This window comes from Dreissena polymorpha, chromosome 8 (genome assembly GCF_020536995.1).
Source record: "Dreissena polymorpha isolate Duluth1 chromosome 8, UMN_Dpol_1.0, whole genome shotgun sequence".
Lineage (NCBI taxonomy): Eukaryota > Metazoa > Mollusca > Bivalvia > Myida > Dreissenidae > Dreissena > Dreissena polymorpha.
The window spans coordinates 12,405,124-12,431,308 of NC_068362.1; the positions used below are offsets into that span (position 1 = coordinate 12,405,124).

The window sequence follows — 26,185 nt, forward strand, 5'->3', positions numbered from 1 at the left end:
GAAGTGTACATTAGATCATAAATGCGAATGATAAACAAAGTGTACAGCAAAACTTTGATGTGCATCTGATTCTAAGTGTGAATGATGTACAAAGTGTACAGCTAAACTTATGTGTACATCTGATGCTACTTGGGCATGATATAAAAAGTGTGCAGCGAAACTGTGTGTATATCGATTCCTAAGTGTTCATAGCCCTTGGTGTATTTAGATTTTACTTGTATAAAAGCACATAACATTTAAAGTAAATGGATTGGAAATCGCTTTATGATATATAAATAACAAACACACATTATAAGAATAAATGAGTATTTTGAAAAGATAACAGTAACGCACTCAATATCATGGCAAACCTTTCTGCAATTAAAATATTGCACAGTATGTCATGAATCGGGAATTACATAGTGCAGCAAACATGAAAATACCATCCGTTGGGAATTTTCGGGACTTTACTTAGGGAAAAATATGTTTGGCAAATAACGCACAGGAGAACAAGATAATAAAAGCATTACAATTTACATTCATAAACCCTTAGAACAATAATTGATTCATATTAAAAAACATTATATTTTCAATAAATGTTTGCAGTAAAAAAGCTCATATATTCTATCTCAGTTTCTAATGTCTTGAGTATTGGAGAGGTTTAAATTAATCACATATGTCACCATTATACTACCTAGGACAGAATTATTTCATCCATTATATAAATGCTGATCTGAAAATGTAACACAGTGATATTTTGTAACTTATAATGGATACTTCCCGTATGTTACATTATTTAAAAACTTAGCCAATAATTATTTATTATCTATGATTGTGAGTAAACAAGTTGTTAAACAAATTAAATATTTAAAAAAAAGATAAGTTTGAATTTTCATTACATGCTTCTTCACCCATTGTGCACATTTAAAACAGAAATAACATAGAGAAATGTGCGGTTCTTAAAACATCATAACATTAAAGTACAGGTAAATATGTTATAAAACGGTTTAACAGTTAGAATTATGAACAATATTTTGTACACTGTATGCAACGGTGAGTTAGAAGCTATAAACACTGACTTTCCCAATTAGCCACAGGAAAGCCTAAAATATTCCATGGTCTTCATGGTACAAATCCTTGGTTTAAATAAAACAGCATATCAATTAACAAAAGAAAAATGTTTTGACCTCTGATTCTACCACATGTCTATAGTTATTATAAAGCTGTTAACAACAATAATGTAAAATTTACATAAAATTTGCCTGCAATAAATAAAAGCAAATTGTAAACTTGTATGTATTAAAATATTTTTGTGAAACAAACAATACACTAAACATTAAATAATTTCTTATAACAAAAAAAAACACAAATAAATAAACACACATGGATTTTTTAGTTTGGATTTATGAACCCTGATATGCGCCAAATGTCGTCATAAATAAACAAGAAACATGGCAATATGTCACACAACCAGGTTTCAACATTTTAAAACGTTTAGTTTCTAAAGGTACCTTTTCACAGATTTTGGCAAATTTTAAAGTTTGTCATTAAATGCTTTATATTGATAAATGTAAACATTGGATAAAAAACAAGAATAAAATTAAAGAAAGAAATAAGTAACCCTAACTGGGCTCGAACCACTGACCCCTAGAGTAAAAGTCTAATGCTTAGACCATTCGGCCATCCGTACCCATATCCTCCTAGTGTCACAAAATATTATGACAATAGCCTGGGGTGGTACTCCAGAAACATCTTAAGTCATTTCTGAAATAATTTCACTTAAGTTCAAAATTTCAATGTTTTGTATTTCTTTACTAAATAAGGAAACACATGTTTTTTTGGTATTCATAAAATAACATTGGCATTATGATGTTATTTAAATGTATATCTTGATGCCAATATATTGCAATATGACATGAAACACTTAAGAAAATTTCCCAATTTAATGATAAGAATAAAATTTAACTTAAGATGCTTCTGGAATACAACCCCAGAACTCTCCAAATTATTCAATATATTCGAGTTGCAACGCTTTATAATTTTCAAGTTTAAAAATCAAAAGATGCATGTAATGGATATTTTAGAGCAACGGGAAATGTTCAGTATTACTGTTTCCTCACAAATATCATAACTACAACGAACATCAATTTTGTGAATCTGAAACAATTTTTTTTATTAATTCAATATACCAAAACATAAAAAGGTCCCTTTAATACAATTTAATTAATTGTGCAGTCTCGAGCTAAAAACTGCATGTACGCTTCCCATATACAACAATTGTACCGTTATACAATACTCGCACAAAAACTACAGATATTCAGCGGGAATAGTTTTTTTCCATTTTTATGAACAGAGACGTTAAAATTGACCCAACTGATCCCAGGTATATTTCCAATCCTATATCCTATGTTTCATCAAGATTTGTCAAATAAAATCAAAGTTTTTAATCAAAAACAACCTGTTTGAGGTTTTCCTATTTTTAGTAACAGTGAACTTGATGTAGCTGGTCCCAAAATCAATCTCGAGCTAAATTTTCATGAAAGCAGACTTAGCTACATACACACACAATTTCAGTGTAATATCTTCATCCAAACTCAAGGTGTTAAGCTGCAGCAGCTTGTATAATTAAACACTTTCCCATTCGGAAGCAACGTGAAAATGGCTATGTACAAACAGCATAAAACCAGAACAGCCTGTGAGTAACTCGCAGTCTGTTCAGGTTTTGTGCTGTTTGCTGCTCATCAGTATCTTAGGGTTGGAGATGAAGCCTTAAAAACTTGAATCTAGTAAGAAAGGTCTTTAATTACATTTAACTTTATAAGTGACTACAAACACGTTAAAATACATTATCTAAGTGACAAAGGGTTAAGAGGCAGTTATCTTAATCTTAGTTAAAGCAACATTCCCAAAATACAGTCCTAAGGTAGGTCTCCATGCAAGTTTGCTACTTCAAAAGTTGAATCAAAACTTCATTGAAAACCTAGTTAAAATTTGAACCCATTAATGAAGTAATTTACCTTGTACAATTCAAACCAGTCATAAACCGTGGCTGCAACTTGTAAAAATTTTACTCATAATTTGCTGCTCATATCTTGCGAGCATCGAACATGAGTATGGTATATAACATGCAGATGGCAAACTATGGTTCTGGTAGTTCTTACATACACAGCACAAAAGTTATTGGTATGCAACATCTTGAAATTGCTTTTTTTTTCAACACAAAAGATGGAGTTTGTTGTATTTTCCTTAATCATAAGAATTTCAACTAAAGTTTGATTAATGAACGTGTAAAAGATATATGTATTTATACCAAAAGTAAAAGCGCTTATCAACTCTGTGCTCAATTTCAACATTTTCCCACTATATGTACAACTGCTAAAATACTGTTCTTGATAATCGATCAATCAATTGCATGGTTTTCCCGCGGTGGTACGTTTACAGAAATTTCCGTACGATTCTTAAACGATGCACCTTTCCCCGCCACCAGATTATTCCAGGGTTGCTCGGTACTGCTGGAAAATAAAATGTAGACAAAGGCCCCAGTGAGGTAAATAGCTGCTGCGATGTAGAAGATAATCTGCCATTGAGCGCGTGTGTCCTGAAAGTGAATAATATAAAATAAAAATAAAAAGAATTTGAAGAAAAGTTTATGCAGTTGTTACAAATGATGAATTAATATACCATTGTTACAAGTGTGTAAGAAATTAATATGCGATTGTTAAAAATGGTATACAATACATTAATATACAATCGTTACAATTGATGTATAAGAACTTAACATACCATTATAACAAATGGTGTATAGGAAAATAATACCAAATTGTTAAAAATTATGTTAAAGAAATGTTGACACAGTTTTTACTAAAAACGTTTTTTTTACATTATACAATTATTCCAAATAATGCATAATAAATTAATGTAAAATTGTTAAAAAATGTGTTTAATAAATTAATAAATAAAATGGAACAAATGTTTTTTCTAGACCCTATTCAGAACATTTTGTATGGCTTTAAAAAGATTAAACTTACTACTTTTGTAATTGAAATAAACATGCATTAATCATGATTAATATATACATATCATATTGAATACCAAACATGTTTGTCAGACAATCCCAACAGATTATATAATGTACTGTAACATTTATTATTTGTGATAATTTTGATTGATGAAATATCCCGATTGTCCTATTGTGGCACAATGGATATGGTGTCCGTCTAGCAACTGGGAGGTCATGGGTTGAATGCCCAGCGTGGGAGCATTCTTTTGATTTCACCCAGAGACAACAAGTACTGGTTCTACCCAAGAAAAGGACTTGAAAGCATAAGCCTAATAAGCCTACGGCTTTTGATGCAATCGAGCTCAAATAAATAGGTTTAAACTAAATTAACCTTAATAGACTGGGACACTCACTTGTTTGGCTGTTAGCCATCCCACGACCTCTGGACCCAAAAAACCAGGGATTGTGCCAAATGTGTTAGAAAACCCCATCAGGACACCTGAAAGTAGTAAAGACATTCATCATCGAAAACATATCCGGGATTGTGGCAAAGCATATGGTTAACACAACAAGTCACTTGAGAGTGGTAAAGGAGAAAACATACCCAGGGATTGTGGCACAGCATATGGTAGACACAATGGGTCACTTGAGATAAGTAAAGACATGCATCATAGAAAACATACCCAGGGATTGTGACTCAGCATATGGTAGACACAACGGGTAACTTGAGAGAAGTAAAGACATGCATCATAGAAAACATACCCAGGGATTGTGACTCAGCATATGATAGACACAGCAGGTAACTTGAGAGAAGTAAAGACATGCATCATAGAAAACATACCCAGCTATTCTGGTACAGCATATGGTAGACACAACAGGTCTATTGAGAGTAGTAAAGACATGCATCATAGAAAACATACCCAGGGATTGTGGCACAGTATAGGGTAGACACAAAAGGTCTAATGAGAGTATATAGACATTTATAATAGAAAACATACCCAGGGATTGTGGCACAGCATATGGTAGACACAGTAGGTCTATTGAGAGTAGTAAAGACATATATTATAGAAAACATACCCAGCTATTCTGGTACAGCATATGGTAGACACAACATGTCTATTGAGAGTAGTAAAGACATTTATTATAGAAAACATACCCAGGGATTGTGGCACAGTATATGGTAGACACAGCAGGTCACTTGAGAGTAGTAAAGACATGTGTCATAGAAAACATACCCAGGGATTGTTGCAAAGCAAATAGTAGATACAACATGTCAGTTGAGAGTAGTAAAGACATACATCATAGAAAACATACACAGGGATGATGGAACAGCATATGGTAGACACAACAGGTCTATTGAGAGTAGTAAAGTCATATATTATAGAAAACATACCCAGGGATTGTGGCACAGCATATCGTAGACCCTACTGGTCACTTGAGAGTAGTAAAGACATACATCATAGAAAACACACCAATGGACTCACGAATTTGCTGCATCCGACAAAATTTTATATGAATGTAAAGCAATACAAAATCAGTGCTTTGATGAGAGTTCGAGACAACCGGAAATTTGAGCCAAGCGAGTTTGAGCCATCGTGTTTTGACTGTAGTGTCATTAATCTTTTTTTTTTTTTTTGAATTTATAGCGTTTATTCACCTCCATACATTACAAAGTGTATCATTAGTTGTCATGTTATTCTGTTAGTATATAATATAGTTGTTTAACAATTCAAATGAATAATATAATAGAGGTATATAAAATCCATGCATTCCATTATATAGACACAATCCTACAGTTCACACATACACAGACACATACATGCGATGTTATGAAACAAAAAAAAACAACAATTGTTTGGACTTCAGAAAAACATAAGCTTTAATCAAACGTTTTGACTTCAGACAATTAAAAACATTAATCAAACGACCATGGTATTAAATATTTTAAGTAAACAACACAATTTACAATAACACTGTTCTATTGATCTACAAAAAGTTTTACAATTGACCAGTTAAGTAGTTTCTTTTCTTTACATTTAGTATTAGATTGAATCTCCCATGCTACGCAAAGATAATTATTCAGCCCCCTTATTGAAGGTAATAGACCCTTTCTCTGGCATACAAATATATACTTTTTAATTTCAAGAATAAGAATATTAATATCAGTCATGTTAATACTTGTACAACCAAATAACATTGTTTGACATGAAATATCAGTACATTTTTGCACATTATGGGATCTTAAAAAGTCTACAACATAATTAACAATTCTCTTTGTGAAAGTGCAGTCCCAGAATATATGTAATAGGGTTTCTTCATTTTCTTTACAGAAAGAACATAAATTGTCATGAACAATGTTCATTTTAAATAACAAAGATTTGGTTCCTAGGATTCTGTGAACAATTCTTGTCTGGAACCACTGAGTGTAAGTGTCTTTAGATATAATAAAAACAAGTGCATGCACTTTTGTCCATTCAACGTTATTAAAAAGTGTATTCCATTTTAAATGGCAAGTGGGTATATCTGTATTATAGCTAAAACATTTATAGACAAGTTTGTTTTGATTATATCCAAATACAATGTTATTCAAGTAAAATGATATAAATGCACATTGTATATTTGGCTTTTTAATAAATGGAAGTCCTGATAGTCTGATAAATGCATTCACAGTTCTAATTAAACCTTCATAAAAAAGAAAGTTAATTTTAACGCCAATGAGAGTTTCTAATACAGATTGTTTTAAAAATTCTCCAGAAGTGCACATTATATCTCTTACATATCTAATTCCCCTATCATACATTTTTTTGTTATATATAATATTCCCACCTATCTTAAAATTGTGGTTATAAAATAACGGCATATCAAGGATATCTTCACACTTACTGACATTTTGTTTATTAATATACTCAATGTAACATGTAAGGACATCTCTCCAAAAACAATTTTTTAAACTTATCATAATTTTTTCTATGTATTTTTTTCCCAAATTAAACATTTTCTTCACATCAAACATAGAATATACAAGTTGGAAACATTTTCCATTACTTGATACAATTTTCCTTAACCATGTCATTTTCATAGTTTTTTCAAAAGCATATATATCAGTCATGGCAACTCCTCCATCATCATATGATTTAATAGCAATAGTTTGTTTAATTTTTGCTGGTCCATCCCATATAAAATTGGAAAAAAGGCTATTTATTTGTTTTAAAACTTTTTCTCCTGGGCTAGGAAGAGCTACAAACAGGTGTGTAAAAAGGGGAAGTAGTAGTGATTTAACAACTGTTATCTTTCCTAGGGGTGTTAAATTTCTTCTTTTCCAAAAATTTATGATATTGTGCAGCTTTTCCAGTTTACTCGTGAAGTTTATTTCTATTATTTTCTTTAAATCAACATCAAATAATATTCCTAAAACTTTAAAGTTTGTTGTGCCCCAGACTAGTTTATATTTAGTTTTTATTGATTGTATGCTAAACTTTTTGGAGCCAATCCATATAAGGTTTGTTTTGTCATAATTGATTTTCAATCCAGAACATAAGGCAAAGTTATTTAAAAGATCGAGGGTAGCATAAAGGGAAACATCTGTGCCATCCAGAAAAAGAGATGTATCATCAGCAAACTGAGAAATTTTATATTCAATATTTTCTATCACTATTCCTTTAATTTCATTACAATTTCTTATTTTAATTGCCAAAATTTCAGCACACAGAATGAAGATATAGGAACTTATTGGATCTCCTTGTCTGCAACCTCTTTGAATTGTTATAAATTCTGACAAAAACCCATTGATTTGAATTGCCGTCAAGGTATTATGTAGGAAAAGTGAAATCCATTTTTTCAATGTTGTACCAAAATTAAAATAATCTAATGTTTTTTCTATAAAATCAAATTCAAGGGTATCGAACGCCTTTTCAAAGTCGATGGTCATCAAGAGTCCAGGGATATTGTTATCTTCTGTATATTGCATAATGTCATATAAAAGTCTGGTATTCTCACCAATATATCTGCCTTTAATAAATCCTGTCTGATCTTTAGAAATAAGAGTATCAAGGATAGTTTTTAATCTGTTAGCAATAGTCCCAGATGCAAGCTTGTAAACTACATTTAAAAGTGTTAATGGCCTTAGGTTTTTCAAAAAATGTCTGGGTTTATTATCTTTAGGTATACATGTGATTATACCTTGTTTTTGAGTAATTGACATGGTTCCAGAGGTAAAACCATAGTTGAGGCTTCTCACTATAAAGTGGCCTAAATCTTTCCAAAAAACTTTAAAAAATTCTGCTGTAAAACCATCTGATCCTGGGCTTTTGTCATGCTTCATATTTTTTAAAGTAATTAATATTTCCTTAAGTGTAAGAAGGCCTTCTAATGATTGAGATTGTTCAGTGTTTAATTTAATTGTGTTTATTTCTTTAAGGTCATCATGTACATTATAAGAGTCATTAAAGACAGACTTTGTATACAATGTTTTGTAAAATTGGGCAGCTTCTTTTAAAATACTAGGATTATCAAATAGCCGCTGACCTTCATCGTTTTCAATGAAAGGAATGTTTTTATTAGATGCATATTGTGCTTCCAAATTACAAAAATATTTTGAGGGTTTTTCGCCTTCATCAATCCACTTCGCCTTAGCTCTAATGAAAGCGCCTTTCATTTTCAAGTTTCGAATGCCTATGAGTTCTTGTTGCAAAAGATTGAGCTCTTCAATGTTTTCATTTGTTAACTGTTTTTCAATGTCTTCAATTGCTTTTAAAATATAATATTCTCTTTCTTTTCTCTTTTTGGATTTGAAGCTCGAATATGATATAGTTTTACCTCTGATTTCCATTAATAAAGTTTCTAAAAACAGTTGATCATTTATAGTAAACTGTATTAAATCATTTTCTATAGTGTTAAGATATTCAATGTTATACACAGGTAAGACATATTGTTGCTTAATTTCTTCAATTTTTTGTTTTATACATTGAATATATTCTAGGTCATAAAGTAATGAATTATTAAATTTCCACAGGCCCTTTCCATGTTCTATTTTGCTAAAATTAAATTCCAAAGTGATAGGGGAGTGATCTGATTTGTAGCTAGCATGTATATCAGATTTCCTAATATACTGACTAAAATCATTAGTTGTTAGAAAAAAGTCCAATCTAGCTTGTTGGACAGTGTTAGGCTTTCGCCAAGTGAAACATTTTGTATCCCCGTTTATAACTCTAAAAGTGTCTATTAGATTTTTATCATTGATTACAGAAGATAACAATTCCCTTGACTTCTTATTATTATTCAAAGTTTTATAGTTGGCATAATCAATATTCACGTCAAGTACTAGATTAAAATCTCCACATAAAATATAAGACTCATTACCTATGGTCTCTATTATATTAAAAAGTTTACTATAAAACAAAGGAGTATCAGTATTTGGTCCATAAAGAGTGCACAGAGTAAATCTATGGTTATCTATTGTTAAGTCTAGAATTAATAAATTTCCCTTTATATCTTGTTCTTGATTGTGCACTTTAACATTCAGATTTGTCAAACATTTATTAAATAAAATGCAAACTCCTCTTGAATTAGAAGTGTCATTAATCTAATCTATAACTGTTTAAGCTGTAATCAAATTTACAACATTTAATTATTCACATTGTTTGTTACTTTTAAGTATTATTATGTGGATGTTCGTTTTGTTAATCGGTGGCTTAATTTTATTTTTCACCATTGGATTAGACTGACTGTGGAAGTCTTTTTGTTCAGTTGAAATCATGAGATCAGATTCTTTAGAAATAGAAAATGTGCCAAGAAAATATCATGCACTGAGTCATTGATGATAGCAGTAAATACAATAATTTACCGGCAAAGTTTGGTGAGAGGTCAATGTGGTTCACCTGGAAGCCCCCCATGGTGAACCCGCCCGCGGTCAGACACAGGCACAGCATGACAACAATGGCAGCGTGGTTACAGCCCGCAAACTGGATGCAAATCATTATCACGCCTGGGGTGGCCAGTCCTATAGAATTAAAATCATTGTTTTATATACACCAATTCTTAATGTACACAATTATGGTAGAAATAATTGTATTTAAATATCGCTCTTATAAAGCGGGGCTTAAAGAATGTGGGGTAAGTGTTGTCCCAGATTAGTCTGTGCAGATTGCACAGGCTTATCAGGGAGGACACTTTCTGTATATACCTGATTTTTGCTAGGAAGAGACTTTCTGGTAAAGCAGGAAGTGTGGTCCCTAATTAGCCTGCGCAGATAAGCAGGAAGTGTGGTCCCTATTTAGCCTGTGCACACTTTATAGGGTAACCTGGGACAACCCTTTACACACATGCATTATACTCCATTTTCCCAAAGCAAGACTCAAATCTATTTATAACAATGCTTATTAACCTAATGCAACATGAGATTAACCCTTTGCATGCTGGGAAATTTGTCGTCTGCTAAAATGTCGTCTGTGAATTTCTAAAATTAGCATTTTCTTCGATTTTTTTTCAAAGAATATTATCAGAATAGCAAACAGTTTGGATCCTGATGAGACGCCACGTTCTGTGGCGTCTCATCTGCATCCAAACTGTTTGCAAAGGCCTTCAAAATTCGGTTCCCGCACTGAAAGGGTTAAGGAGTTTATAGCAAGAAAACTAAACATATAAACAGATGCACTTTAATCATGCCACAATACATGTAGTATCCCTAAACATTTGCCACTTGCAAAATGACGGATAATTATAGTCAAATTTTTAGAATAGCTATGCATTTTTGAGGAAATTACCAAATATGTCCCTTAAGACAGAAACTTTTAACTTTACCACATTACCTGAAATGCAATTGCTAATACAAATTAAGCGTTAGTAACTTGGCTAAGTAGAACCTGTTTTTTTGTGTTGTTTAGAGAAAGCTCATTTGAAGGAACATTTACAAAATTGAAGTCTCTAAGTAAGTTGCATGTAGCCATTTAGGCAGTAAACAGCTCTCTAGTAAAATGTATGTGTAGTTTTAAAACAATTTGTTCCATTCCTTTACATATGGATTCCATTTCAATACCATACATCAGTTTACTAAGATATAACTTTTGAGTTGTCAATGTTTATCAGGCAATAAACAAATATATCTTTGAAGAAGCATTAGAGCACAAGTCTGGGAAAGTGGGGCTTAACGCATGTGCGTAAAGTCTTATCCCAGATTAACCTGTGCAGTCTGCACACGCTAATCAGGGACGACACTCTGTATGGTATTATTCATTAAAACAAAGCCTCTTCTTAGCAAATTACCAAAGTTTCATATCATTTTAGCCTACGCAGACTGCACAGGCTAATCTGTAACGACACTTTACTCACATGCGTTAAGCCCCGTTATCCCAGAACGAGGCTCATTATTTCACATTCAACTCACCGAAGAATGTAAATGTTCGCCTCGTGGATCTTGTTGAGAGGTATCCATTACGTCGTAGGAAGTCTGCAAAGATTCCCGACACGTTCTGTCCGAACCAACAGCCAAGGTACGGCAAAGCTGAGAGAAGACTGTTCTGAAAACAAACAGAGGCAGGGATCACAAATTAAATGTCGCTCCCAAGCCATAATGCGCTAAAAATGACAATGTTTGTATTATCATTTACCCTTTTCCCGACTTATGACTGGCTATGAGTATTTATGGCATCGGGAGGCCTCTAGATTGTTTATATACTGTAGCCTTTATAAAAAAAATTCTATGTGCCTATGGTACCAAGTCTGAACGGTATTTCTTCAAGAACACATTCATACCTTATCCATACCAACATAGTAGTTTAATGCAAGTAACGCAATGAGCATTTAACTTTTCCAGCAAATGTCAAAATTTTATGATTAACGTTCTTCCTGTTTTATCCTTGCTTTTAACTTCATTCCCAATATGCATGTAAGCCTATAAAAACTTGTCCATATAACTGGTCAATCAAATATTTATTTGCAAGTAACGCAGTGATACATTTTGATTTTAACTATTTGAGTCATTGTTCACTGCATTTATGTTTTGTTTACCATGCTACGCCTGAAAAATTAATGCCAGACTGGTTACGATTTATTGTGAATGCACAATAATTACAACAAGCAAAACCAGTCTGCTCCATTTTGTGTCAAACTAAGAGCCTGAATTCTAGCTGAAAATGTTGGAGCCTAGACCGTATCTTGGAAAAAGAGTTCCATACCTCCTACCAAATGTTTTCCACTCAAATTCAAGTAAATCTCAAAATAACCATTGCAGCTTAAAAGTCATGGAAATCCCCTAAATCGCGGAAGATTCTCATCCATGAAATGTACAAGTTGTACTGAAATGTGAAGTTCATAGCCAGGTCTGCATGTAAGATATCTACACACTCACAGCTTGAGTGTAATACTCTGATGCAAACTTATTTTTAAAGTTATTTAGAGAAAACCATTCTTCAATTCTTAGTAAAAGGATTGACCCTTGACTCAGTTGGCTTCAGATGCGATAACATGCCAGTTCTGCATGTAAGCTGGTCTCAAACAAAATTTCAGTAAAATTGCTTCTACAAAACTGAAGTTGTTTTTAGCAAAAATTATATTGGCCTTTACAAGACTGGCCCCAAATGCAAACCAAAGCTATGTATGCATGTAAGCTACCTTCAAACACATTTCCAGTAAAATGCATCCATTCAAATTAAATTTATTAATTGGAAGCCATTTTTCTATTTTTAGTGACAACGACCTTGACCTCAGTACTACAAAATACCATCCCGATCTAGATCTTTAGGCAGGCTGGCTTTATCCGAATTTTGTAAAGATTGGTCCTTGCAAATAAAAGTTGCAAGAAACCACCTGCTTGACTACAACGGCCAGTATGCATTACCAACCACCTGCCATAACCCTGGGAATACATTAACCAGGACAATGAATATAGTTGAAAACCTGGTTAATAACTTAAACAAGGACACCAAGAATTGTTTCTACTTAGGCTTTTAACGAATGAAGCTTAAATAAATAGGTTTCAACTAAACTAAGTTAAACACAAACAATTAAATCATCAAATCATATGATACATAATCATACAGTTTGTATGTCGAATTTCAGGACATTCTTCATGTAGCTCGGCAGAGTGGTCAACAAGGTGTAGAAACCCCAGTTGTTGGCGAAATGTGCAACGTTGATGGCCCAGACCGCGCGACATCGAAAAATATGCAACCAAGGGGTGGGAAGATGCTGAAATATATATGCTTGTTGTGGCATAGCTTGTACTTATATGGCAGTTAAACCTTTATCACTCAGGGGTCGTATTCCAGAAGCATCTTAAGTTAAATTTTATTCTTATCCTTAAATTGGGATATTTTCTTAACTGTCTCATTTCATATTGCAATAGATTGGCATCAAGATATACATTTAAATAGTATCATTATGCCAATGTTATTTTAGGAATACCAAAAAAACATGTGTTTCCATATTTAGTAAAGAAATACAAAACATTGTAATTTTTAACTTAAGTGAAATTATTTAAGAAATGACTTAAGGTGTTTCTGGAATACCACCCCTGAAACGCACTTTGACACTTCTGTGGTCCTTTAGAAAATCCAATTAAATTTAAGACCTTTCTCACTTAATTCATGTTTTAAAGGCTACATTTCCTACCCTAAGGTGCTGATAAGCAGCACACAGCATATAACATGAAGAGACTGCCAGTTATACCCATTTTCACTTTGTTTCTAAGTGGGAAGAGGTAAAAAAGGACAAAAAATTGTTTGTTCATTATTGGTCCCGTGTACAGTATTGTAATAATGCTGATCGTTCGATAAACGTTTCAAATGATTTATTTAAATTCAATCATATTGGCAATTTGATCATTATTGAATGGTAATTTCTGTTACAAATTTGACCCAGGGGTATCCACCAACCCATTCTTAAACTTAACAAGGGCATTGCATGACTGGTGCCAACGCTCGGCTGCTGGTGCAGTTTTGAATAAATGAAAGTTTGTCAGAAGATTTTTTTTTTAAGAGTCACAGTGACCTTGACCTTTGACCAAGTGACCCAAAAATGGGTGTGGAGTAAGACTCATCAAAATGCAGCTGCATATAAAGTTTCAAATTTGTTGGTGGAAGCAATTTGATTTTAGAGCCACTGTTCAAAACCTTAACAAAATGTTAAGGTTTTAGCACGACACGGACGACAAGACACGACGAGCTGGCTATGACAATACCTCTGGTTTTCTCCGAAAACAGCTGAGCTAAAAATGAAGATGAGTTTTAAACTCAATCAAAATCCCGCCAAGTTTGTAGATATACAGGCTTAAAATGGTGCTTATATCATAAACATATTGTCCTAAACAAAGAATAATATGATGCTATGTGTTAAAGGGACTGTCAACCACGACGACCAAGAAAAGAAAAGTTGTAAAATACAGTATTTGTTTAGAATTATTAGTTTATATTGATTGAAATATCACGACTGGTATATTACATTACTTGAAAAAAGTTAATATTTTCAGTATATTTGGTAATAAAATTTCGCGATGTAAAATCGAAAGTACAGCGCAAAAATTGGTGACATAACGATATACACACTATTAATAACCCAAGTACATTGATCATTTTATATATCAAATATATACAATTCACTACGCATGCACAATTTGCATTCCTGGGTTTACCACTTGACAATGACAAGCAATCTACTGGCATTATTTATACACTGCAACTCCAATACATCACGGTCCGTTATATCGCGTTGTCCAATATATCGCGAATCGGCTATGGCTCCCAAAAATCTGACGAGCATAATCCTTAAATAAAATGTTTTTATCTGAGAATTTGATGCATTAAAATCCGTTTCAAGCAAGTATTTTCCCCTTTTTTTCACCAACTTTAATCCAACAGTCATAATCCAGTTTGGACCAGATTGTTTGCTTACATTATACATCACATTAACACCTGTGTACTGCCATAAACAAAAGACCCATTTGTCAAACATGACAGGTCATTTCGGGTGTTACAATTCTCTATTGAATTTGTTTTGAACTGCCGAAACGCACCAGTGCACACATGAAGGTGTACACAATTATAACAGTAAATGTCACAAGTCAATACTGACCTATCTCAACAATCTGTGTGCGTTAAATACAGTATACAATATAGATCAGTTAGTCACAATGCTCTACTATTAAACCCCATGCTGTGCATGCTTTTCATGAGAAATGAATGACGTCATTTTGTACATGGGTCTAATTTGTGCATGCTTTCTTGAACAATAAAACTCGGCAATGTTTTTCGGATTAAAAATTTAATTATACGCATTTGAAAATACTCACATGGAATAATGTTTTGTGTTATACCAATTAATGACATATGGATATAACACAAACTTGAATAAGGTTGGTAAATAGCGTGTTTTGAGATTGCATAATGATGCTTATGTAAACATATACATGCATACATAAACTGACAATTTATATCGCGCGCCGGATATATCACGGTCGCGATTTTTGGACCCCTTCAACCGCGATATATTGGAGTTGCAGTGTAGTTTACTCGTAGTTACCTGGTAGACATACCCAGTAAAATTTATTACCAAATATACTGAAAAAATGAAAACTTAACAACTATTTTCAAGTAATGTAAATACCAGTCGTGATATTTTAATCAATATAAACTAATACATGTAATTGTAAAAAATACAGTATTTTTACAACTTTTCTTTTCTTCATCGTCGTGGTTGACAGTCCCTTTAAGTGCTATGCTAGACATGACGTTCAAGTAGTTTAATAACCCTTTACCACTTAGATACATATTTTGATGCATTTGTGGTCCCTTAGAAAGTTAACCTAAATTAAAAACCTTTATTACTAGATTCAAGTTTTAAAGGCTTCATTTCCAACCCTTAGATACTGATGAGCAGCAAACAGCATAAAACCTGAACAGACTGCGAGTTACTTGAAGGTTGTTCTGGTTTTATACTGTTTGCACTTTGCTTCTGAGTGGGAAAGGTTTAAGTAAATGACAGTTTTAAGAATACATTTTTTTTTTTTTTTTAGTCTTCAGGAATACAGGCCCAGCTTGCATATATCTGAATGGAATACCGATAAGCAGTTCTAACCTCTTTCTTGCCGACTGATCCCTCAATGTAGTCTCTCTCCTCCTTGGAGATGTGAGGGTGGTCAGCAGGCGTGTTATGGACCAGTAGTATCCAGGCAACAAACCACAGGCACGCTATGCAACCTAGGCATACAAATAAATTTGTTTAATTGCTATACCCCACCATTTTTTGTATGGGTGCAGTTTCATGTTGATATCTTGTTTAGTATCTGAGATATAGCCCTGAAAAGTTACATCATACAAAAACAACAATGGGCAATCACTCTTATTTAAGAAAGTGAAGGGTTATGGCTCTTGAGCATGGAATTTCTCCTTTTTGATATCTACATGTATACACCCAGGATGATTCATGTTAAATTCTTATATAGTTTCTGAGATATAGTCATGACAAGTTTGCGACAGACAGACTGACGGATGGACAAACAGACTGAAAGACAGACGGACTAAGCCAATACTTTATCCTTAAGCCTATGCCATGATACAAAAAGGAACATTTTTGTGGAAAAAGAAACAGCATAACAAAGCTGCAAGATATAGACTAATGGGTCAAAACATGGAAATATAATACCGGGGCAAAATGAACATTTTTGGGATGAAAAGAGAAAAACAAGCATTTAAAATGCCGTTAAGTGTATCATAATGTGTATCAAACAAAGCCTGTTGTGTATCCATGTATCAGTATCCATGCCACATATATGCCATGGCACCAAGGAAATTCATAGAAGTTATACAACCTTTGTGTTTGTTTGTATTTTTGTAGACTAACAGCTGCTTTAACAGTACTTTTATCGTTATCTACGAAATTCTTGTGACACTTTATGAAACATATTTCTACACTTTCGATTCGTTATCTGAGACAAACATGAGTTTTATAATTACAATAAGTGGGATATATTAAACTTTACATCATCACAAATATTCATTTAAACAACCATTTATTTCCTGAAGAAGTGCTTATATAACGATACGCAATGTAAGAAAGTAGTCAGTACAAATGTTCTTACCAAATACGTAGAACACTGAAGGCCATCCGCCAAGGAAACCACTGTCACACAGATAGCCTGAGATCGGTAGAGCAAACACTGTTCCCATCTGAGCTCCTGTACGTAACAAAAAAAGTTCCATTGCCTGTCTGATGGTTTTTGACCGAGAATGTTATATTTAGACCAGCATTTTTCTAGTTGTAAATTGTCGAAATGGCTTTGATAAAAATGGTCTTTATCCTCGACAGCCCTATTTTGACGCTTTTAAGCAGTCTGTTGAAGTTTTGTTGCTGTAACTAGGAATATAGGTCATTAATATTTTAATTTATTACACATTCACCCTTTGTTTACACATTTTAAATGCAATTGATTGTGTAATCAACCAAAATTCACAGATAACGAAATGATGTTATAATTCCGGAATTTGCAAATATGCATATCACTAAATGATGGCCACAAAATCATCAAAAAAAGCTCTGTTACTCTTTTATAAGTCTATTAGTAGAATATAACCTGCATACGAGAAGCCTGCCAGCTTAGACCGCTCGTAAGTCGGCGCCCATTTTCCCCACATGGCGTGCATAGCAGGAAATGTGACTCCCTGTGAAATATTGATACAACAGTCATCAGTACCATAAACAAGTATAGCAGGAAATGTGACTCCCTGTGAAATGTTGATACAACAATGTGACTCCCTGTGAAATGTTGATACAACAATGTGACTCCCTGTGAAATGTTGATACAACAATGTGACTCCCTGTGAAATGTTGATACAACAGTAATCAGTACCATATACAAGTATAGCAGGAAATGTGACTCCCATGTGAAATATTGATACAACAGTAATCATTACCATATACAAGTATAGCAGGAAATGTGACTCCTTGTGAAGTATGGATACAACAGTTATCATTACATTATACAAGTATAGCAGGAAATGTGACTCCCTGTGAAATATTGATACAACAGCTATCATTACAATATACAAGTATTTCAGGAACGTCATTAAGTTTGAAAGAAGGCGGGTGATTTTTGTGCAGGGAACTTTAGGTATATTTCGAATGAATATTTTATCGAAATGGTAGAGTAATTAAGCAGCCCATGTACGGTCTTAAAGGAACCCTTTGATTAAGTGGCAAATAAAATGATCGATGATCATGACAATTATGATGGTGGTTATAATAATTTATTACAATCTAGCAATACTTATAAACAGTGTTGTGCTAAAAACTAGCCTCACAACCAAGGTAAAAAAAATATGTTCCAATAACTTAAATTCTATAGTATGTACTGGTTATGTAAGTAAATTTGACATTTCACCAGTGAAAAATGATTTTATCATTTTGTAATGAATCAGGCTAGAAATATTTTCATTTGAAAGGTGAACAAAAAAACAAAACTTTCAAAAAAATAATTCTCACAAATACCAAGCAAACTGAAACTGACCTTTATGCACGAATATATTACAGTACTATTTTGACAAAAATATTGTTTATTGTACTGCAATCGGTTTAATTAAGTAAAAGAATATCGCTTGTTTTTCTTTTGTGTTGTCATTTACAGCCTCTTTCTAGGAAAACTATAGACTTAATGCATGTGCGTAAGGTGTCGTCCCAAATTAGCCTGCACAGTACAAACACTGTCTAATTAACCCTTTCAGCGCTGGAACCGAATTTGATGAGACGCCATCAGGATCCAAACTGTTTGCTATTCTGATAGTATTTTTTGAAAAAAATCGAAGAAAATGCTAATTTTAGAAATTCAGCAGACAACATTTTAGCAGACAACATATTTCCCAGCATGCAAAGGGTTAAGGACAATTTTTTTGCCTAAACTCAATTTTTGTTTAGAAGAACTTCCTTAAAAAGACAAATTCTATAGAAGCGGAAAGTTTTGGCCCTGATCAGCCTGTGCGGACTTCACAAGCTCATCTAGGACAAAACTTTATGAACATGCATTAAGTCCAGTTTCACCAGAAAGAATCTGCTTAACCCTTTCAGTGCGGGAACCGAATTTTGAAGGCCTGTGCAAACAGTTTGGATCCAGATGAGACGCCACAGAACATGGCGTCTCATCAGGATCCAAACTGTTTGCTATTCTGATAGTATTCTTTGAAAAAAAAATCAAAGAAAATGCTAATTTTAGAAATTTAGCAGACAAAATTTTAGCAGACGACAAATTTCCCAGCATGCAAAGGGTTAATTTTGCAAAAATATATGTTCGATCAAATCAGAGTATAAAAACAGGACACAATTGAAGTACACATGACAAATTTATAGGGTTCACAAGTGTCACGTTAAAATTAGCTCCCCATCAAAAGCTTGACAATAAAATACCATCCAAACTCACCTCTCCAATACCCTCGAACACCCTCAAAGCTATGAACGCCCCCGGCCCCACGCTCCATCGCGCAGCCAGAGGGGTCAGGAGTGTGAGAATGGCTGTGATGAGAATTCCGAAACCGTACAAGAACTTTGCACCAAATTTCTCTGCGAGAAAGCCACCCGGTACCTGGGTGACTATGTAACCGTAGAAGAACGAGCCCAGGATGTAACCTTGGAGGTCCTTACTCCAGGCAAACTCGCCATCCTGAAACAGAGACACTGGTAAACTCTTATAGTGCTGGAACCCAATTTTGAAGGCCTTTGCAAACAGTTTGGATCCTGATGAGACACCACCTTCTGTGGCGTCTGTTTGCTATTCTGATAGTATTCTTTGGAAAAAAAAATCGAAGAAAATGCTAATTTTAGAAATTCAGCCGACGACATTTTAGCAGACGACAAATTTCCAAGCATGAAAAGGGTTAAATGTTTGATCCAATCTACTCATGTGTTAGAATATGTGAAAATCAGGAGCCTGGGCCCTACAAATACACATTCTCTGTTTTAATTTACAGGAGTGTTATTTTGTTTTGTGTATTACATATTGCACACTTTTTTAATCTAAGCTATGAAGATTTTGTATAAATTGTTATTTTGCCAAGTAAAATGGGAAAAGGAAGCTAAAATCTTACCAGTAACAATTTTTTGTTAATAATAACTATGCATGTGCGTAAGGTGTCGTCCCAGATTAGCCTGCACATGTAGCCCGGGGTACATGTAAGTATACTTAAGAGTACCCAGGGTACATGTTAGTACCGGTAGTACCAGAGCCGACAATGACCAATCGAGCTTAAGTATACTACAATATATCCCAGGTACATACAATATGTCGTAGGCTATCCGCCAAACAGGTAATTTTCAGTATATTTTCCGTAGCCCAAGTACTTTGAAGTATTCTTTAGAGTACCCGACTCCAAGGTACTTTCAAGTAGAACCTTACTGACCAATCAAGTTCCACTAAGTATACCCGTGTCTTTGTTGAATTGCTCATATTCTCCTCAGGGCATTCATTGCTCATGGTTTTGTTGTCGGTGTTGTTCACTTCCTTCACCATATCTACCATGGCTACGCTCAGGTTGACCCGCATGCAGTACACGTTGAAGAAACCCAGAAATGCAAGAAAGGCAAGTGCGTGGCGATATCCCCAACCTGTAACAGAAAATGACAAGTTTCAGAGGCAATCTTAACCCTTTGCATGCTGGGATATTTGTCGTCTGCTAAATTGTTGTCTGCTGAATTTCTAAAATCATCATTTTCTTCACTTTTATTCAAAGACCACTATCAGAATAACAAACAGTTTGGATCAAGATCAGACGCCACGTTTTGTGGCATCTGATCTTGATCCAAACTGTTTGCAAAGGCCTTCAAAATTCTGTTCCAGCGCTATAAGCGTTAAACCTTAGATAAGTATTTTGACGCATTTGTGGTCCCTTAGAAAGTTACATTAAATTAAAAACCTTTCTTACTGAAATCAAGTCTTAAAGGCTTCATTTCAAAGCCTGAGTTACTGATGAGCAGCAAACAGCATAAAACCTGAACAGGCTGCGAGTTACTCGCAGGCTGTTCTGGATTTATGCTGGTTGCGAAAGCCATTTTCACTTTGCTTTTTAGGGTTAATTTAGACCTATTTATTTTCACTTGATTGCATCCAAAGCCTTAGGCTTATTGATCCACTTTTGAGTCCATTCCATGTGTAGAACCAGAACTTGGTGTCTATGAGGTAGATCTAAGGAACGCCCCAACAGTGGGGAAGCAAAACCTTGACCTTCTGGTCCCAACAGGCGGACACTATAGACAGTTTATCCACTATACCACAGAGGACCCAACTTGTAGTGTGAGAAACAGTACATGACCTGTAATAGAGGCAACCCAGGGTCTTTTTGTGAATCTAAAGTCTCACTGCTAAATGCATTGGGATTATATTAAAGAGGCCTTTTCACAAATTTTGGCATGTTTTGAAGTTTGTCATTTAATGCTTTATATCGATCAATGTAAACATTGGATCTAAAAAGCTCCAGTAGCAAATCAAGAATAAAATTTAAAAAAAAAAAAAAAAGGTAACCCTCAGCAGGACTCGAACCACTGACCCCTGGAGTACTGGAGTAAAAAGTCTTCGCTTTAGACCACTCGGCCATCCTTCCATTTACAATTAACGAGGTATTTTTTACGTCATATAAGCGATCCTCGTAGTTTCGCAAAATATCACAACAACAACAGAACTCTCCAAAATATTCAATCATTTCGCGTTGCAACGCTTTATAATTTTCAGGTTTTTAAATCGTCAAAAGATGCATATAAAGGCTATTTTAGAGCATGGTAAATGTTCAGTATTAAGGTTTCCTCACAAATATCATAACTAAAACGAAAATTTGCGAATATGAAACAACTTTTTTCAAGTTTGTCAATTTACCAAACCTTAAAAAGGCTCCTTTAAAATAGAAATAACCATAGGTTTTCAAGTGATTCTATCTTTAAAGTAAGATACAATGTGTCTAAGCCATTGTGTTAAGCAGACACAATGGTGTTGTGATTCTAATACATAAGATGCAACAATGGGTGTTTTAGTGACATCTTTAACATTGAAAGTCTTACTTCCAAGGGAGAGGTGCTTGCATAAAATATATAATATAAAAGCTTTTGTGCAGGCAAATGTTCATTTAAAGGGATTTTTTCACGGTTTGGTAAATTGACAAAATTGAAAAAAGTTGTTTCAGATTCGCAAATTTTCGGTTTAGTGATGATATTTGTGAGGAAACAGTATTACTGAACATTTGATATGGTCTAATATAGCCATTATATGCATCTTTTGACGATTTAAAAACTTAAAAATTATAAAGCTTTGTAACGCGAAACGATTGAATAATTTGGAGAGTTCTGTTGTTGTCGTTTGAATTAACGAAACTACGAAGATTGCTTATATATACACAGCGGAATAGCCGAGAGGGCTTATGCGTTTTTACTTCAGACTTACTCCAGGACTCTGGGGGTCACTGGTTCGAGCCCTGGTGCCGGCTACTTTTTTTTTTCTTTTTTTAATTTTATTCTTGATTTTTTACTGGAGCTTTTAAGATCTAATGTTTACATTTATCAAAATAAAGCATTTAATGACAAACTTAAAAATATGCCAAAATCTGTGAAAAGGCCCCTTTAATAGGGCGAATACTTAGATAACGAGTGGGCTATATCAGACTTTGGCTTATTAAGCTTAGGCAATTTTCTATGAAACCTAAGTAATGGCTTTATTATTTGACCTCACTGGCTTAGAGCTATGGTTAACACTGGTGTAACTCTTATATCTGAGGTTTGTGGACTGTGGCCGAATATGCCCACTTGTCTTTGATGGATGGTGAAATCTCATTTTGGCTTATAAAACGCTATTTTTGACTTTCCTGTATATAAAATTTTCACTTGCCAATTCATCCTCTGATACATGAGGAAAACATGTGCCTTTGTTTTTGCCACTCTGCCTTTCACAACTTTTTCATAAAACTAGTAATTGTTTAATGGTTTGAGCATTTATGAGTTACATAATTCTAACTTTATTTATAGAGTCTAGTTGTTTTTCAAGACTTGAATGCTTTGAGCTTTTTTGAGTTCATAGTCATGTCTAGTTCTCCTTAAATGCTTTGAGCTTTATGAGTACATAGTTATGTCTATTTCTTCTTGAATGCTTTGAGCTTTTATGAGTAAATAGTTATGTCTTGTTCTTTTTCAAGACTTGAATGATTTGAGCTTTTATGAACAGCTCCCAGATTTAGTAGCTTAGGAGTTTGATTATTGTAACTTACTGTAAAACATATCTTTTTTGCAAATTCACATCTTACTTGCTCAAAAACAACACATAAGTCCACAAACTTAGGGATACCTTTAAAACTGATCTTACTTCTGCTATTCAGGAACAGATCCCTTCCAAAATTAAAACAAACACAAATTCCACTCCATGGATCCCCAGGAAAGTCAAAGAAGCCCTCAAGAAAAAGCCCGTCTTTACAAGAAAGCCAAACCCACAAACAACTGGTCAAACTACAGAAAATTTCAAAATGAATTCAATAAAAAGCTTCTGCATGCAGAATGGGAACACGTAAACAAAATAATCAACAAAGGTCTCCAGACAAATAACACCAAACCTTTGTGGACGTATGTTAAGTGGAAGAAGCAGGATAATATCGGCATCGCACCTCTCCACTCCAATGGTCATCTAGTCACTGACTCCAAAAGCAGAGCTGAAATCTTAGTGAATCAATTTCAATCAGTTTTTACCAAGGATAATAACTATCAACAGACACCAGTACTCTCAGGCCATGTATCAGAAAACATTCCTACACTAGTGATTGGTCAAGAAGGGGTACACAAATAGCTAAAGAACCTGAATGTCAACCAAGCTGGTGGTCCTGATGAAGGCCCTAACATAGTCCTCCAGACCTGTTCTACGGAACTAGCCCAATATATCGCTGCTATCTTCCAGCAATCCATCAACTCCAGAGAACTGCCGAAAGATTGGAGGGATGCCAACATAGCACCAGTCTACAAGAAGGGAGACTGTCACGCAGTGGAAAATTACCGTCCTGTATCCCTTACCAGTGTCACCTCCAAACTTCTCGAGCACATCATCTGCCACCACATATTAAACCACCTTGACAAACACAAAGTCCTCACCTCGCTTAATCACGGATTCCGCTCTGGGTATTCCTGCGAAACCCAACTTATAGTAACCACTCACGAACTAATTAACTTTTATGACCAAAACAAACAAGTCAATACCATCATCCTGGACTTCAGCAAGGCCTTCGACACGGTCCAACATAGACGCTTGCTACTATAACTCTAGAACTAGGAAAACCTTCTCTCGCGGATATCAAACTTCCTCACCCGCCAAGAAATGGTTGTGGTTGTTGACAGGTATAAGTCTCAACAAGTACCAGTTGGCTCTGGAGTCCCTTAAGGGACAGTGTGAATAACGAAATCCTCAAAAGAGTTTAAGCTAATCACTACCTTGGTATTACTTTATCAGAACACATGGAATGGAAAACCAATATTACAAAGAAATCCAACTCAACTCTTGGATTCCTCAGAAGAAACCTCAGGCACTGCCCTTTAAACTGCCACAGAAACGCGTATCTAGCACTTGTCCGATCAAAACTTGAATACGCCAGTGTGGTATGGGATCCATTCCACCAAACAGACATTGACCGCCTAGAGCGTGTCCAGCGTTCAGCCACAAGGTTCATCACCAGGGACTACCACTCCAGACAACTGAGCTGTGTCACAGACATTCTTCAAAAGCTGGACATCCCACCACTCCAAGACCAATGACGAGCCCACAGGCTGACGCTCTTGAAAAAGGTGGTGAAAGGGCATGTACCAGCCATCCCAACTGAACACTACCTTATAACTCAAAAGCCTAAAAGTACAATCAGGGCTAAGAAATACTAGGACTATATACATCAGAACATCGTGTGCGATCAAGTGAACAATAATTCTCAGTGCTTTCAACTATTTACTGCAACAACTAGTACCTTTAAAGACTCTTTCTTTGTTAGAACTATGCCTGAGTGGAATATTTAAACTTAGAGACGATATCGTGAATTCTCAAACTATAGAAACTTTCAAAACCAGTGTATTCAAACATCAATAGTGTCAAATCAGGCACTCACTTCCATCGAGTAAAAGCCAGAATTGGTATATTCGCAATACCTATCCAGATCCAGATCCAGATAACTACTATTAATAGTTTCTATTAAACGTTTATGCCAACAAAGGTGAGTCACAATCTAGATGCAACAATACAACTCCCAGCTACTGAAAGTGACAATCCGGGTTTCTTGGATGTACATATGAACTAATTAGTTCTGTTTGAATGCTTTGAGGTTGTATGAATACAAACGTACAGCTTCCGGAGGATTGCTTTGAGGTTGTATGAGTAGATACGTGCAGCACCCGGAGGATTCGTATGTCAGATCTACGTCTACGTGTTACTCCCGAGCAATCAATTCTGACTATAAATGAGAGGCGCTGTCAAGAAAACTGTGTTAAAAATAAGATATTAGTGCAGATTAAAAGATGTAAGTTCAAAGATTAAAGTGTGCAAGATTAAAAACATAGTAAAGTGGCCAAACTGTAACTGTCACCAGCCTATCTTTTAAGATATCTAGGCTGGGACTGGACTTGACCTGGCATGGGAGACTATTTAATGCCTTAGAAAGTTAGGGTGAAGAAGGAGTTTTGGTGGTTCTGTGTACGGGAATGAGGGATCAGGAAGTTCAAGTTACGGGTAGGGGTGAGGTGGTCATGGTCAACGTAAACAAGGTTATACTGAATTTTATAGAGGAAGATGAGGGAGGTTGAAGGAGTCTGCAGCTTTCTAGGGTGGGCCAACCAAGATCATTATTTAAACACTATGCTACTTTTGGCAGTTATAGTTGTTACAAACATATCTAGCCGCAGCTCTTTGGACACTTTCTATATTGTAAGTACTAGTATTTAGTAGCTGGGATTTGGATTATTGCAGCTAATGACTGATATGTAGATACTCATACTGCTCAAAGCTTTCAACATGTTCAAGAGTAACTAAGTCACAACTTATATGACATATTCACCTTTTGATGCATCCGTGTTGCCTAATAAAGCTTGCTTCTCATCGTCCTGACTCATGGCTGACATTTCAACTCCGCTCGTCCATATATTTGGGCGATTCAGCATCCGTTTAAATCATTTTTGCTGTGTTCCGTTTTATGTAAACATAACCTTTAACCTGTGCATGTGATACGAGTTACACAC

At 34.7% G+C, this 26,185-nt stretch overlaps 1 protein-coding gene across 2 annotated transcripts; it reads right to left on the reverse strand.

The window, feature by feature from the left end:
• Window positions 1-289: 289 nt before the first annotated feature.
• LOC127843065 (sialin-like) lies at window positions 290-26,168 on the reverse strand. 2 transcript variants are annotated; one of them, XM_052372867.1, is made up of 11 exons: window positions 26,005-26,168; window positions 20,376-20,557; window positions 19,377-19,616; window positions 17,541-17,628; window positions 17,049-17,144; window positions 16,046-16,167; window positions 13,013-13,162; window positions 11,361-11,493; window positions 9,822-9,977; window positions 4,393-4,478; window positions 290-3,491 (listed from the first exon to the last, which is right to left on the reverse strand). In XM_052372867.1, the coding sequence occupies exons 1-11, from the start codon at window positions 26,105-26,107 to the stop codon at window positions 3,468-3,470; spliced, it is 1,380 nt and encodes a 459-aa protein (XP_052228827.1). In that variant the 5' UTR covers window positions 26,108-26,168; the 3' UTR covers window positions 290-3,467. The 2 variants fall into 2 exon arrangements, with proteins under 2 accessions (XP_052228827.1, XP_052228826.1); XM_052372866.1 differs by having other exon boundaries at window positions 290-3,577.
• Between the last annotated feature and the right edge of the window lie 17 nt (window positions 26,169-26,185).

What these genes read in the sequence shown, in the direction of transcription:
- LOC127843065 (XM_052372866.1), bottom strand. Translation starts at nt 26,107, where the DNA reads ATGCTGAATCGCCCAAATATATGGACGAGCGGAGTTGAAATGTCAGCC. An exon ending in TGAAATTCGACATACAAACT is followed by an intron (nt 11,494 to 13,012) that starts GTATGATTATGT and finishes GTTTGTTTTCAG; the next exon opens with AACAGTCTTCTCTCAGCTTT. An exon ending in GCGAACATTTACATTCTTCG is followed by an intron (nt 9,978 to 11,360) that starts GTGAGTTGAATG and finishes TTAATTCTATAG; the next exon opens with GACTGGCCACCCCAGGCGTG.